We start from the raw sequence: 14994 nt of genomic DNA, 5'->3' as shown, positions 1-14994 counted from the left end.
TTAGTATGACAAATTTCCCAAACTGTGGCTTGATCCTGGTGTGGCATCCTGGTTTGTGGGTAAGGAGGGGAACAAGTGCATGGACTTGAGTCTCCCTGGTGAATGTTCCCAGTCCTCCAAACCATGGATTTACTATGTAAGCGACAGACCTTATGATGCAATCCTAAACGCACTTGCTAAGGAGTGCGCCCCATTGAATTCAGTGGGACATAGTTCTGAGTAATCATGCAAAAGATTTCATTGAGTCCCTTTTGCCCCTTATTCAAATGTACAGCAAATTTGGATGACTTGGATTCCCAAGTCACTTTTAAGCTCTTATTTCTTCTTACCCTATGGGATGGCAAGATGGCAAGGGCATCTGTGCCTCCACAGGAGACAGAGGCTTGCATCCCGTGTAACGCTAATGAACTCGTTCCACTAGTAGAAGGATTTATGCTTGCACAACAGAACATTCCCTCTATGCCCACCCCAGTCTGTCCTGGGGGTTCCTTCAACACTCTGGAGAGGATTTGGGGAGGACAAGGGGCATGCGCTGGGGGAGGAGCAAGGGGGTAAGTTCTGTTGTGCAAGTGTAAATCCTTGTGCTAACAGAACAAACGTATTAGATACCACCCAGAAGATCTAAGGGGCACTGTTTGGATTGTACAAATGCAATTGTTATAAAGTGTTTAGTACTAGGTTGAAAGGAAGCAATATAAGCTTTAATGGCACTTATGTACCTGGAGTAACTCACAGAAAATAAAATTAGGACAGTCTCTTTTGGTAATAAAGCACCGAAATATCCCAGCGGCTCTGAAGAGTCAGTTTAAATGGCTCAATAATATCACCTGCAGGTTGCCTGCAATATTTAATAGGTGAGAATTGATGTCTTCAAGAAATAGGGAGTCTTGCTGTGTGGCCCTTTCCTTTCTCTTTGTTTGGGTCCCTGCTCAATTTAAACTACTGGACAGGTGTTATAATGCTATTGGCACTCAAAATTGCAGATATTTAAAAGAACTTTGAAAAAACCTGAAGAACAAAAATATTTTCTGTATCTCTGCTGCTCCCAATAGAGCTGAAATAAATATATAAAATTCCTCCCATTGTTGGTTTTGTTTGAAGACTGCTGTGCTGCATGTTTTTGAATCCAGAAAAATGTCAGCAAGGAGAAACTTGGTAATAGGTGAGATCCAAGAAGCAAAAGAAAATATAATAAGTGCATTTAATAATACTTAGGATTTACTTAGCACTTTAGAGTGTACTTCACATATATTGTCTTAGTAATGCTTCCATCAACCTAGAACATATTAGCATTACTATCCCTACAGTTGAGGGTGCTAAGTCTAAGAGGGAGTTGCTTGTGTAAGGACACCTACTGAATTCACAGTAGATGTGAGATTTGAATGCGGGACTTCCCTGGTTCATAATCACTCAGCCATTATGCTCCAATACTGCATGAATGCATTAAATGTCTAACAATGGTCTAGTGTGCAAGAGACCGGTAAGGAAAATGGGTGTGATTTATTGAATTATCCCAGTGCTGCCATCCTTTCTTGCTCTCTGTTTCTTCCATGTTTGCCATCCCAGTGACCCTATGGGTTCCATTTCTGGTTCTCTGAATCCTTTTTGAGAGGCTCATGTAGAACTCAAATGTCTGGTGTGGAGTTTGAGGAAAAAAATAGTTTGGGGGAGTTCCTGTTAGAGCCATACGACAATGGAATCAATTACCTAGAGAGGTAGTGGGCTCTCCGACACTGGAGGCATTCAAGAGGCAGCTGGACAGCCATCTGTCGGGAATGCTTTGATTTGGATTCCTGCATTGCGCAGGGGGTTGGACATGATGGCGTTATAGGCCCCTTCCAACTCTACTATTCTATGATTCTATGATATATGAAACTAGGGAGTGCACAGTAAATAGTGACATTTAGGCAACTAGTGTCCACATTCTGCATAAATTGAAATGCTGCTTTGCAAATAGCTGACATGTGTGTCCCTCTTCATTTTCTTAGAACAAAGCAGCTTTGGATGAAAGGATTGCATGTTTTAAAACCTATTTGGAGACCAAAGGGGCCGCACTGAGCCAAACTACAGAATTCCTTCCATTCTATGCCTTACCTTTTGTTCCCAACCCTATGATCCACCCATCTTTCAAGGAACTTTTCCAGGTATGTACTCAGTGGCTACTTGTCACAATGGCTATATTCTACCTCCAAGATCAGCAGCAATTGGCTGTGCATGTTATTTATTTTATTTTATTTAACATAATTTGTATACTCAACTGTAAATAAAACCTCTAACCGGCTTGCAAAGAATATAAAAATGTACATTAAAATTATCAATAAAAATCAACATTAAAAACAAGTTTATAAAAAAGCAAAATGAATACAATCAACAGTTAAAAGTCCACATCGTAAACTAAAATTACAGATAAAAATATGCACCAACGTTACATGTCTGGTTAGGCTTGCCTAAACAAAGTTTTTTAGCAGGCACTGAAAAGAATAGAGCGAAGGCATCTGCCTCATATCAATGGGTGGGGAGTTCCAGAGTGTAGGAGCTGCCATACTAAAATACCAGTCATTTGGGGTGGGGTGGGGGGAACCTCAAGAGAAAGACATCTGGTTGGCCACTATGGGAGAGATGATATTGGACTAGAAAGGCTTTTGATCTGATCTTATGTTCTCATGACCAAGTCTTAAGGGATGATGGATGCAGTATCATATTTAGCCCATTAATGCTTATGATGGTTGTGTTTAACTAAAATTGTGGAAGACCCCAAGGTGCCTGACAAATCAAAATATGTTAAAAGAGTTGCCAAACAAGATAAAATCACTCAGGATGCATACTGTTCATTGTCTTAAAATCCCCCTGTTGAATCTGCTCCAGAAGTGCCACCTCTTTTCAGTATGTCAGAAGGCCAGCAGTGAAATGGATGAAATGCCCCACCCCCCTCTGAAGGGCATTCTACAATTGGTGCTGTAACTGAAAAAGCCTTTTTTCACATACCCAGTTATTGTATCTCAGATTGACTGGTAAGGGCTTATCATGCTGATCTGAGTATGTCCTCAACGGCAGAACAGGCGGAGGATAACAATGTGTATGTTACAACAGCTGTGAAGGCGGATGAAGGCTGCAGCAGATAAAAGGCTTCCAATCGTCGTGGTATCCATGCCCTTGGATCAAATTTATTTATTTATTGGATTTATTAGACGCCCTTCTGGCAGGTTGTCCCGCCACTCTGGGCGACGTACAGTAAAAATATATAATACACTCAATATAAAAACATAAACACAGAAATTAAAATCACAACTAATAACTGCAAAACCTGTAAAACCTAACCCAAAGCCGTTTTCTCTTAAGATTGTGTGTTGATAGTTGGGCACAAATCTCCCAACATAAAACAAATTCATGCACAGGCATTTTCCAACCAAACTAAAACAAAACGAAAGTCCCGTGGCGATTGGTTAATGGTGATGGGGATAGGACTGTGAAATCTGGAAACCCCTAGTCATGCACTTGCATATGATGGATACCAGCGATGGATACAGATTCAGTCGTCCTGGCTCAAGGACTGAGGCAGTTGAATAGTTTGGCAGCTATATCCACGACTGAGCGGTCTTATTCAGAATCCACTCTGCTCACCCCATATGGGAAGGTGGTTAGAAAAGGTACCCTAAACAAATCATCTATTTGTGACTGGATTACCGCGTCCAGTGGGGTCACCACTTAGTGGTTGCAAAAGACAATTGAATTTTGGAACATGGAATATACGGACATTGCTGGACAGCGCAGATAGTGAACGTCCTGAATGCAGGACTGCCATCATCGCAAGGGAGTTGAGACGTTTTAATATTGACATAGCAGCACTCCAAGAAACTCGAAGAGCAGGAGAAGGACAATTGAAGGAAGAAAAAGGAGGTTATACCTTCTTCTGGAAAGGACTGCCTGAACAAGAACGACGAATACATGGAGTAGGCTTTGCAATTAAAAATAATCTTGTGAAACTCTTATCAGAAGTTCCTATTGGCATTAATGAACGGCTCTCAACTCTCTGAAACTCGCCAAAAACCAACCGGCAACAGCTTATGCACCAACATTAGATGCTGATGAAGACATTAAGGAAAATTTTTATACCCAGATGTACACCTTCTTATTAGAGATACTTAAGGAGGATAAAATTATCCTCCTGAGCTATTTCAATGCAAGAGTTGGGCATGATTTTGATTTATGGCCAGAAACCACTGGGAAAGAAGGGGTTGGCAATAGCAACCTGAATGGAATTCTACTTCTGACTAAATGTGCAGAGCATAATCTTGTTATTACAAACATGCTCTTTCGCTAGAAAAATAAATGTAAAACATCATGGAAGCACCCTCGGTCGAAACACTGGCATCTCCTGGATTACGTAATTGTCTGTGCTAGAGATCGCTGTGATGTACTGCTCACTAGGGCCATGACGAGTGCAGATGACTGCTGGACAGATCACTGATTAATTTGATCCACTATGGCCATTAATATTCCTCAGTGTAGGCTCCAAGGAAGAAAACCAAAGCATACAATGAACATACACACCCTTCAAGATCCTATATTAAGTGAGCTTGTTTTCAAACAAAGCTTAAGAATTATCTACCTACAGAACTCCCTGAAAACATTGAGGAACACTGGATTAAACTTAAGACTTCCATTACTGCAGCATGGGAACAAACTATTAGATACCAAACTAAGAAACCAGGATTGGTTTGATGAGAATGATACTGAGACTGAATGTATCATCGACAAGAAAAGGAAAGCCTTCCAGATATGGCAGAACAGCATTAACTGTGCTGCTGAGAAGAAAATCTATGCCAGTGCAAAATCTGAGATCAAACGAAGAATTAGAGAAGAACTCCTGGTGGATAAAGAGAGCTCAAGAAATCCAGAATTTTGCAGATGCTCATGATATACGGGGCTTTTTTAATGCCACAAAGGCCATCTATGGACCAGCAAATTACGGTACAAATCCCTTACATTCAATGGATGATGCCAACCTTCTTAAGGATAAAGAGTGTATTGCACTGCATTGGAAAAAGTATTACCATGACCTCCTTAATTGTAACTCTATTGTGCCTGGTGAAGTCTTCTTGCAAATTCTGCAACAACAAACTAGAAATGAGCTTGCAGTATCCCCTAATTTGGATGAAGTTGGTAAAGCCATTAATCAAATGAAGAATAACAAAGCTAGTGGACCTGATGGGATTGCTGCTGAAGTCTTTAAAGAAGGTTGGCCTGAACTTACACAACAACTTCATAAGCTCATCGAAAAGATCTTGATGACAGAGGAGATCCCGGAAGAAGTTAGGGACGCCATAATTATCACTCTTTTAAAGAAGAGCCAGTGTGGTGTAGTGGTTAAGGTGTTGGAATACGACCTGGGAGACCAGAGTTTGAATCCCCACATAGCCATGAAGCTTACTGGGTGACCTTGGGCCAGTGATTGCCTCTCAGCCTCATGAAAACCCTATTCATACGGTCGCCATAAGTTGGAATCGACTTGAAGGCAGTACATTTTAAAGAAGAGTGATAGAACAGATTGTGGGAACTATTGAGGCATCTCTCTTCTTGCTACCGTAGGTAAAATCCTTGCAAGGATCCTCGCAAATTGCTTCCTACCTATCTCAGAAGATATTCTCCCTGAATCCCAAAATGGTTTCTGCCCTTCCAGGGGAACAGTGGACATGATCTTCATTGTACAACAGCTTCAAGAAAAATGCTTTGAGCAGAATTGACCTTTATATATGGTATTTATTGATCTGACTAAGGCCTTTGATACTGTGAATTGAACTGCTCTCTGGACCATCCTGAAAATTGGATGCCCTGATAAATTTGTGAATATTTTGCAACTCCTTCATGACAACATGACAGCGACAGTTATGGAAAACAATGGCTTTCAGAGCGATCCATTCAGAGTGGAATCAGGCGTAAAACAAAGATGCATCATTGCTCTGACCTTATTTGGTATTTTCATTGCTTGATTCTACACCTTATTGAGGGGAAACTTCCTACTGGTGTGGAAATCATATATCGAACAGATGGAAAGCTTTTTAATCTCAGTAGGCTGAAAGCAAAAGGTAAGGTAATTACAACATCTGTCATAGAACAACATGCCGATGATAATGTAGTCTCTGCACATTCAGAGAAAGATCTTCAAACTGCCCTAAATGTCTTTGCAGAAGCATGTGGAAAGCTTGGGGTCTCGCTTAATCTCAAAAAAACCAAAGTGCTTCATTAGCAGGTGCGAACCAATCCCTCTGTAGCACCATCAGTCCAGCTTAATGGTGAGATGCTGGAGAATGTTGATCACTTTTCTTATCTTGGCAGCAATCTCGCTGACATGGATGCTGAAATGCAACATTGTCTGAGCTCTGCGAGTGTCGCATTCTCCTAAATGAAGCATAGTGTGTTCAAGGATGGAAAACTAAATATTGGTGGACAGCAAGAGGTTTAAAGATGTTCTTAAAGATAATTTAAAAAAGTAACATGAGCATTGAGAACTGGGAAGTTTTGGCCCATGAGCTTCCCAACTTGAGGTCAGCTATTATCAAAGGTGCTATGGACTTTGAAGAAGCATGAATACAGAGTGAAAGGGACAAATGAGTGGAAGGCACATCAAGCAAATCCTCATCGTGACTGTCTTCCATCTGGAAACCTACATCCTCACTGTGGGAGGCTGTGTGGATCTAGGATTGGCCTCCACAATCACTTAAAGACCTTATCTTGGAAGACAATCTTACTTGGTCATGAGTGTTCGCCAATGAAAATGATGAGTAGATGTGAGTATTAAGATCTCCTGATCCCAAGCCATTTAGGGCCATGCAAGTTAAAATTAGCAGTTTGATTTGGATGTGGGAAAAATTGGTAACCAGTTAAGATGGTATGATACTATAGAAATACGCTCAATATGCTTTCTCCCAGTATAAACTCTGGGGGTTCTGTCCTGGACCAGTTGAAGGTTCCAAGTATTTTTCAAAGGCAGCCCCACATAGAGCACATTACAGTGTCTGATTTAGATGTTATTAAGGTCTTTAAAGATTGTGACCTATTACGACACATTCCGCTTTGATTTCAATGGATGCAATTGTCCATGAGGTATTCCTGTGCAAGCACTTCTGTGCTCTTGTGCAGCTCCTGTTAATTTCAATGGGACTTGCGTGAAAGAACCTAATGGTGATATCTGCTCCTTCAGAATTGCCCTTACTCCAGCTTTAGTGACCAGTTTACATTTTACAATCTTGCTAACAGAGCTACAAAGAGCTTATTCTACATAAAATTACCCCAAAGTGTCTGATATTCTGTGTATTTCATCAGGGACTTTGTTTTAAGTGATTATATTTCTCCAATTTGCTTACTGCCTTGTAAAAAGCTGGTATGTGTTGTAGAAAATGACTGTATATAATTTGATAAACAGTTCTGATTTATGTGCTTCTTTTCTAGGAGTCTTGGGAATCTGATCTAAAGATGAGGTTGGAGGAATTTCTGTCTGCAACTCTAAAAGCCAGTAATACTCCAAGACTTCTCACACTCTATGTATCCTTTGCAAAATATTTGAGATATAATTAACTGCAAGTTTACCTCTTTGGGGAGAGGAGTGAAATTAGTGGGGCTGTCAACCAATTAAAGATACTTTGCAGCCTCATCCTGTGCATATCTACTTGGGGGAAAAGTTCTGTTGGGATCAACAGGATTCTAATTTCAAGTAAACTGCAATCCAGTGCATCATTAGATGATTAATTGGATAACTTTTTACTGATTAATTCGTGAATTAGGTGTTTGAATTGCCATACGTTTGCAGATGAGCAAAACAGTGATTTGAGAAAAATATATACTTTATTTTCAGATGATGCATCGCATATTTTGCTGCAGGAACAGAAGAGGCATTATTTCCATGCAAGATAATAATAATTATTATTTTTTATTCGGTTTTATGCTTCTTTTCCCACACAAATGTGCCCAGAGCTGCTCACAACATGAAAGATAAGAGGAATGCCTCTTCTAAGATGATACGTGCTACCCATTTTTTGTATTTGTTTTAAAAATAATCAAAACATACAAAAATCTGCTGCTCCGTTAACTGGAGACAACTTTTCTAATTGATAAAAGGTTTCTATCTAATTAATCAACCTGTGGATCAACTAAACTTTGCAGGCTGAAAATTAAGCAGAAATTCAAGATGGATCTCTGCGTTCGGCCTCGAGCTCTTACCTTTAAGGCAGGGGTGGGCAACCTTTTTTCCTGTTGAGAGCTGTATTCCCTTGGTAATCAGCTGGGGAAGCTTGCCTGTGGTGGGTGGAGCCAGAGTTGATGATGGGTGGATCCAGAGACAAAAGTGGATTAGCTAATTCAGAATAAAGGCTGACTTGCTTCAATTTTCATCACTGATGTCTCTGATTAAGAACACAAGAAGGGGCCCAGCGAGTCCACCATCCTGTTCTCACAGTGGTCAACCAGATGCCCATGGGAAGCCTGCAAGGAGGACCTGAGCACAAGAGCACTTGCTGATTAGACTCCCCAATCCTATGTAGGTCTACTCAGAAGTAAGCTGCACTGGATATGATTGATCTACGTTCATTTAAGTATAGAGAGGATTTTTTTAATACAGCAGACCAATGCAGCTGTTGTTGGTAAGCAAGTGAAAGTAATTCTTGTTCAGTGCGTTACACATACATACATGGCAGAGATCTACCAATGTTCTCAGAAAGCTGGGGGGGAAAGGGGGGATTATTTTTATTTTTTTTAAAAGTACCTGTTCCAGTTGTTTTGAAACTACATAGAAAAAGACAGGAAACACTTTAAAATGCCAGGGGGGGGGGAAGGAGGAAAGAAAAAGGAAAGAAGAAACTACTGGGATGAAAGGAAGGAAGAGGCAGGTTCAGGAGGCATTGGGAGCCTCATAAGATGTGGTTGCCCATCTATGCTTTTGAGCCTGGTTGCTGTTTATCCTACCCAGATTAAGGCTAGGAGGACATGATTTGCAAGAGAGAGAGAGAGGCTTTGGCAGGAGGGTGCTTAATTCTTCCCCTGCCTGCCAGTTTTCTACTTTCTACCACCCCTTATCAATCACATTCCCCTCCACCCAGGATGCAAGTCTGCATTGGAAGCAATGGATCTTTCTGCCACGAAGATGGGTCTGGGACTGGGCTTGGCAGGGGAGTGGGAGGATTTCTAGGGATAAATTGCAGAGGGAAGCTGGCAATGGCTATTACTATTATTAAGGTATTTTTAGGTTGCATTTTAGAGCCTAGCTATCACAGGGTGGCACACATAACTGAAAACAGGATACTTCAAGACAATCACCAATTCAGAGTACAAAAATTAACAGACAGCAGTATGGAGACAAAGATTTCATCCATACCACAAAGATTTCCACGAAACACCTTAAGGCAATTTAGAGCAGGGCTGTGCAGACTTTATGGCCCGTTGGGCCAGATCTTGATCTCCCCCGCAGCCTCATGGTCCAACTTTGACAGATGGACGGGATCACCCACCAGTCAGTCATCTGACATCATAATGATGCTAGATGATTGACACCTGTAACAGTGCAGGCTTTTTGCAGTGCTTCCCAAATGCTCAGCCATCAGCTGGTTGTGGAACGCTTGGCAAGCGTTTTGCAAGTCCTATGCTTGATGCTTGGGAAACGCTGAGCACAGGACTTGCAAACTGCTACACAAGGGGCTTTGCAGGCATTGCCAGTTGTCAAGTGGCTGCAAAGTTCCTTTCGGCCAAGCCCCACCTTTACCTGCCCCACGCCTGATGTCATACATGATGTCTGGTGTAGGGCAGGTGGGTGTGGCTTGACTGAAATGGCCTTGTAGGTCAAATTGGGAGGCCTGGTGGGCAAATTTTGTCCACGGGCTAGAGGTTCCCTAACCCTGCTTTAGAGTCTCAAAGAACCATTTGGAAGGAATTCTATAACCATGAAGCCACCACTGAGAAGGCCTTGCTGTTTTTGTAAAGAAAAGATTAAGCATCCTCTGCCCACCTAATGCCTCCCTGCTATAAATTGTGCCCTCTTGGGCCCAGTCTGTACAGAAGGAGTGGCAGGTGGTCTTTAAAAGACTCAATGCTGAGATGGAATCTGTAGTTCCATCTTCACTGATTACTTAAACAGGCAGAATTGAATATAAAACTTTTGGGATTGTGCTGGTGTGTGTCTTCCCTCTCTTTCACCCTCCAAAGAAAAATATGCAATTAAGGTATATGCTTCTAAATGTTTGACACATACTTACATGCTTGTTTATGCCAGGTTGCCATGATTTAGAACTGGGTGGCTTTTGCCTGAGACGAGTGTCCCTGAGTGAACCTTCTCTTGGCTGCTCAAATCCCAGTCATTGTCTAGTGGAATTTTATGAGATATTTCCTAAGCCTTAAGGCTTGTTTACATACCTAGGCAGAACCAAGGATCCTGGTATATTTTTCATATTCTGCAAATACATTCTTATTCTGCAAAGTTTGCTGCATCATGATGGAAGGGATATAGCTCACAAGTAGAGCACTTGCTTGGCATGTTGAAGGTCCCAGTTTGAATCCCTGACAGTCCCATCTAAAAAGTCTCCAGTGGCAGGCTGGGAAAGGCATCTCAGACTGAGACCCGAGGGGGCGGTTACTAGTCAGACTACTGGCTAGATGGGCCAGTCCACAGCCTGACTCATTTTAAGGCTCCTTATGTTTGTCTGGGTTGTTATTTCCGGCATTGAAAAGCACAAGTTATATGTCCGCACCAGCTGTGTCTTGCCTCAGTTGTGCTTGAACATAACAGCATGTACCCTTCATGCCTTATTCCCACAGGAACAGAGGAAGCGGCCTTATACTGGGTCAGACCATTGGTCCATCTAGCTCAGTAGTGTCTACACGGACTGGCAGTAGCATTCCAGGATTTCAGATGGGTTCTTCCAGCCCTACCTGCAGATGCCTGGGATTGAACCTGGGACCGTCTGTGTGCAAAGCAGATGCTCTGCCACTGAGCTGTGGCCCTTCCCAATTGGATTTCAAGCCCAGCGCCTTCACCACTTGGGCATCACAGCTCCATTCTTCGTTTTGTTTTAAGTGCTGCATTCATGGGGCTTTTTAGTATGAAAGCTAATGGAAAGATGGTGCAGTAGGGCCCTGCTTTTCGGCGGCCCACTTTTCGGTGTTCCGCTAATATGGCGGCTTTCAATTAGAGTAAGGCCCCACTCATATGGCGGTTGCTCCGCTTTTACAGCACTTTTCGGGCATTGGGCACCATTCTATGAATGAGTTCTGCTTTTTGGCGGGTTTTGCTTTTCGGCAGGGGTCTGGAACGTAACCTGCCGTATGAGTGGGGCCCTCCTGTACTCAGAGCTAGAGCACATGTTTTGCATGCAGGAGGTTCCAGTTACAGTCCCTGGTACCTGTGATTAAAAGGATCATGGAACAAGTGACGGGGACTATCTTTCTCTGCATGAAACCTTGGTGAGTTTCTGCCAGTCATAGTAAAGCGGATAGTTAAGCCAGTCTTCGCCAACCTGGTGACCACCAGATGCGTTGCAGTGCAGACCATCTGGTGGGCACCAGGTTGGCAAAGGATGGCTTAAGCAAATGCTGACTACATGCAACGTCCCTTAAACTTGCTTAGATAGTATTTAGAACAGAGGCTTACTGGGGAGACAGAACCTTCCGAAGAAGCGGAAGATAATTTGAATCTGAGGTGAGCTATGATGTAGCATCCTCTGCTTAATACCACAAGGAGAAGACACTTGAAGGAAGTGACATGCAGTATTTATTTTTTATTATTTGATTTATTATTTGATTTATATCCCGCCCTTCCTCCCAGCAGGAGCCCAGGGCGGCAAACAGAAGCGCTAAAAACACTTTAAAACATCATGAAAGACCATAAAATACATTAAAACAAAACAACTTTAAAAACATTTTTAAAAACAGCTTTAAAAACATATTTTTTAAAAAAGGGTTAAATACAAATTTAATAATATGAGCCAGTCATAGACTTGCTGAGTCTCATTTTCCTACCTGTATTTTCACAGAATTGCTTGTCTGTGAAAGCTGTTAAAAGAACATAAGAACATAAGAAGAGCCTGCAGGATCAGGCCAGTGGCCCATCTAGTCCAGCATCCTGTTCTCACAGTGGCCAACCAGGTGCCTGGGGGAAGCCCGCAAGCAGGACCCGAGTGCAAGAACACTCTCCCCTCCTGAGGCTTCCGGCAACTGGTTTTCATGCTGCCTCTGACTAGGGTGGCAGAGCACAGCCATCATGGCTAGTAGCCATTGATAGCCCTGTCCTCCATGAATTTGTCTAATCTTCTTTTAAAGCCGTCCAAGCTGGTGGCCATTACTGCATCTTGTGGGAGCAAATTCCATAGTTTAACTATGCGCTGAGTAAAGAAGTACTTCCTTTTGTCTGTCCTGAATCTTCCAACATTCAGCTTCTTTGAATGTCCACGAGTTCTAGTACTATGAGAGAGGGAGAAGAACTTTTCTCTATCCACTTTCTCAATGCCATGCATAATATGCCACTGTCTTTCACTGTTGAATGCTCCTTTTCCTTAGCAGTCGGTCTCTCGCATGGCAGAAGGAGAACGCACAGTGTAGCCAAGGTAAATAAGGAGACTCTCTGGAGATGATATGAATGTATTCTTGTTTGACATTGAAATGTCCGTGTTATGGCATTAAAACAGCAATTATTTTTAGACTCCGGGCATTTTTACACACAAAGCTGAAATGATTGGGTTGTATTCAGTGTAGCGCTAATGTTTTGTCAGTGCAAGGATCTCTCCTTGGGAAGAGCAATGTTCTCCCCCGCTCCCCCCCCCCAACGTGCCCTAAATCTGTTCTGGTGGTTTTCCCAGCCCTTTGGAGCAGATTTGGATATGGCATGCAAGGGTGGAGGATGGGTGGACGTCCTGTTGCGCTAGCAGTAATCCTTGCCTGTGTACAACTGTTTAGTTGAATACCACCCTTTAAATTTATCGATAAGGTAAAGGCTACATTGGGCAAATGTACATTTGAGTTTTCTTCCACAATTCCTCATCCTGCATCCACAACATTCACATACATTGAATATATTGTACAGCTGGTATAGCACAGTGGGGAGGAGAGCCTGGCTGGGAGTCTGTAGTCTGTGAGTTCAGATCCCCTCTCTTGTCTCCTGGGTGTCAAGGGCCAGCTAAAGATCACTCCCACAGTGAGTGGCTCAGGAGTTATGTGCCCTGCCACCTGTGCTGCCGTGGGCAAGCTGCATAGTCCCCAGGAGCCCAGTTGCCCCCCAGCTGGCAGTTGTGGACAAGGAAGGGGCTGGCAGTTGCGGACAAGGAAGGGGCTGGCTTGTGCAGCTGTGGCAAGCTGAGCCAGCTGGGGAGGACTAGCCTCAGAGGGAGGCAACGGTAAACCCCCTCTGAATACCCCTTACCATGAAATCCCTAGTCATAGGGTAGTCATAAGTTGGGATCGTCTTGAAGGCAGTCCATTTCATTTCATATTGGAGAAAAAACTAGGTGTCATGAGGACAACAAGGGTTTGCCAACCTTGCGTTTTTCCCTAGTAAAGCTAATATGGGGGTTGGGAGGGGGATGTTTGCAGGGGAGAATTCTCCTGCCCCCTGCATGTCCCTTGTAAATGCCCTGCATCATTTTGTGGGGGAAAGTTCTCTTAATATTTGCCAAGATCTGGGAAGGCCAAAAAACTTGCATTGCTTAGCTGTGTGGGACAAAATACCAGGTGGGTGTTATAGTGGCTGCAGTTGCATGGTTCACAGTGGTGTTGGAACAAAATAAAAATGGAAAGCTTTTAGATGGACTGAAATGTCCTTGGTTGGAAAATATTTTAATTTCTCTGGTCTGCTGAAACATTTGGTGAGATATCTGGGAACGCAGGGTTGGAGGAAGGGAGATACTTTAAGGGGAGATAAGTACTCTGCCCATTGATTCCTGTAAATGTGCCCCATATCATTAAAAAAACTTCCCCCTGGTGGGGCTTTAAAATGGAAAGTGAGCCACTTTGGTGGGGGCACTTGCAGGGGAGAATGAGAAGGTACTACATGGGTTAAACATCCCATACATCTGTTGGTTTTCCTGGTCAGTACCAACCCTCCCTCTGCTCCTGTGATCTCCACTGTCTTAGCAAACAATCACAGCAGGGCCATTATTCTGAACCAGTTTGGTCCTGTTTTAAAGGTGAGACAGTTCTTGTTAATACTGCTGTCACAAGATACTAAAGAGCAGCAGAGGCTGCAGCAACTCACAGAGCTTCAGCTTCCCAACAGTACCTAGAATGTATCCAACACTTGGGGCTTTGTTTGCACAGTGCCAATCTTTCTGCAATACTGCAGGCTGGCAGCCAAATGAAAAGCTTTGGGTAAAGTGAGCACAAGTACCACTCAGATTACTTTTTAAAAGGCCTAATGAAGGAAGCATTTCCTAGCTGGTAAGGAATCGGAGGACTTTGCAGTTTAATTAATCTCAGTGACCTCCTCAATAGATGTCCTTGAGTGCTGTTCTCTATAGTGCCTCAATGTGTCAGAAATGAATAATGCTCTCCTGTTTATGAGAGGCTACATTTAGATTGTTCTTGCCGCACTGCTTTTGGTTCACCTGTTGCCTGTTCACTTTGGATTTCTCCATAAATGCAGAGGTAGTTGCTTGGGTTGCTTCTCGCAACTGGATGCATTGATGACTGGCCCACAGTCACATTCTGGAAAAAATATTCTTGTGCAAAGCTCATACCCCTAAAATAGGTTGCAGTAAGAATAAGAGCATGAGGCAGAGCTTGGAAAAGTTACTTTTTTGAACTACAGCTCCCATCAGCCCAATCCAGTGGCCATACTGGCTGGGGCTGATGGGAGTTGTAGTTTAAAAAAGTAACTTTTCCAAGCTCTGGATGAGGATTGTCTTGCAGAACAAAGGACTCTGTTTGGCTTAGAACTCTGTCTCTAATAGTAGCCAACCAGGGCAGATGGGGAATTCTAGTAGGAATTTGCTACCTCAAAAAGTGGTGGTGGTATGTAACGTA

General features: G+C 42.8%; 1 protein-coding gene across 2 annotated transcripts in view; it reads left to right on the top strand.

Moving 5' to 3' along the window:
• The window catches only part of ARMC9 (armadillo repeat containing 9), a 141348-nt gene that overhangs the window by 11238 nt on the left and 115116 nt on the right, over nucleotides 1-14994 (top strand). For both annotated transcript variants that reach the window (XM_061637543.1, XM_061637544.1), the window contains exons 5-7: nucleotides 1989-2144; nucleotides 7450-7542; nucleotides 12560-12584. In XM_061637543.1, coding sequence (XP_061493527.1) covers nucleotides 1989-2144; nucleotides 7450-7542; nucleotides 12560-12584 — 274 coding nt within the window. The remainder of the gene's footprint in view (nucleotides 1-1988; nucleotides 2145-7449; nucleotides 7543-12559; nucleotides 12585-14994) is intronic.

This window comes from Rhineura floridana, chromosome 7 (assembly GCF_030035675.1).
Source record: "Rhineura floridana isolate rRhiFlo1 chromosome 7, rRhiFlo1.hap2, whole genome shotgun sequence".
NCBI lineage: Eukaryota > Metazoa > Chordata > Lepidosauria > Squamata > Rhineuridae > Rhineura > Rhineura floridana.
Note: the sequence above shows the minus strand (reverse complement) of the source record. Positions and strands in the feature narration are given on the sequence as shown.